General features: G+C 25.8%; 1 protein-coding gene across 1 annotated transcript; it reads left to right on the top strand.

Moving 5' to 3' along the window:
• Nucleotides 1-274: 274 nt before the first annotated feature.
• On the top strand, nt 275-711 carry OCT59_008074 (uncharacterized protein; the record flags this gene model as incomplete). The annotated part of the gene is made up of 2 exons (XM_025322690.2): nt 275-344; nt 431-711. The coding sequence occupies 2 exons, from the start codon at nt 275-277 to the stop codon at nt 709-711; spliced, it is 351 nt and encodes a 116-aa protein (XP_025165706.1).
• Nucleotides 712-1,250: the final 539 nt, after the last annotated feature.

Raw genomic sequence — 1,250 nt, forward strand, 5'->3', positions numbered from 1 at the left:
TGGTAATCATCACAATAATATATATCAGATATCACATATAAAAAAATATGTATAAATATATCCCGAATTCTCGTCAATTTAGAAGATTAAAAAAAAACTACAATTTTTAAACTTTCTTAAAAACTTGTTAGAAATTATAAACATACAGGTATCTAAATCATGACATTTTAATTTAAAATTTATATATTTAATTATTATTGTTTCTGATAACTAATATTAAATTACAAATTTGTAGAAATCACTCCGATCCCTTAATCAAAATATTTGACGCATAATGAAATTTCATATCTTTTTAACGCTCGCTATCATTTTTTTTGCTACGACTCTTGTACCAGCCACTGAAGGTAAAATCTCGAAATCTTGAACATGTTCGCATAACTTTAAGCAAAATATTATATAATTTTATATTAAAAACTTAATTGATTGCTAGGAACTCATGCTAAAGTTAAAGAATATATGTCTGGCGGAGAATGTATGATTTGGGTTACTGATGTTAATGGTAAATATGTAGCTGGCGATAAAAAATTCCATTCATGCGACGACAGAACAACGTTAGATATTGATACAAAATCAAATGATGCATACTTTCTTTTGGCAACTACAGTTGGTGAATTAGAAACAGCGCGTCGTGGGCCATTTGAGGGTGATACCTGCTTTATCATTGAAGGTACTAACTTTAGTTTCAGTTTGAATCCCTCGGAACTATGTTAAAATTGCTACAAACATAACGATCATTTCTCAGTTATCATATTTTTTCAATAGGATTTATATAGCTATTCATTTACATTATATGTACTTTTTTTTTTAAATTATTATTTAATGAAATTTTAATCAATAATTAATAGTATACAGAAGTATAGTAATTATAGTATCACAAGTTTATTTTTAATTGTAAACTACACTTAGTCAATCTACGTTACTCACTTTCTATGTACTCAATTGTCATTTTTTTAATTAAAAAACAAGATTCCTTATAATAGAGCTTTTTCCCGAATTACCCTATGAATAATATAAGATATTAAACCGGTTGAGTCAATGGTCAAACACCATACGTTGGCTCATACACGTATATTTTATTTGAATAGTATTCAAATTAAATATAGTGAAACCTATCTCTAATTATATTATTTGTTAGCTAAATAATCGTAAAAGTATTATACTAAATTTTCACCATATTTTTTTTTAGCCATCAAAATGTTTATTTCTAAATATTCTTTAGAATATTATTTAAACGATATTGTCATGAAATC

Source organism: Rhizophagus irregularis, chromosome 16 (assembly GCF_026210795.1).
Source record: "Rhizophagus irregularis chromosome 16, complete sequence".
NCBI lineage: Eukaryota > Fungi > Glomeromycota > Glomeromycetes > Glomerales > Glomeraceae > Rhizophagus > Rhizophagus irregularis.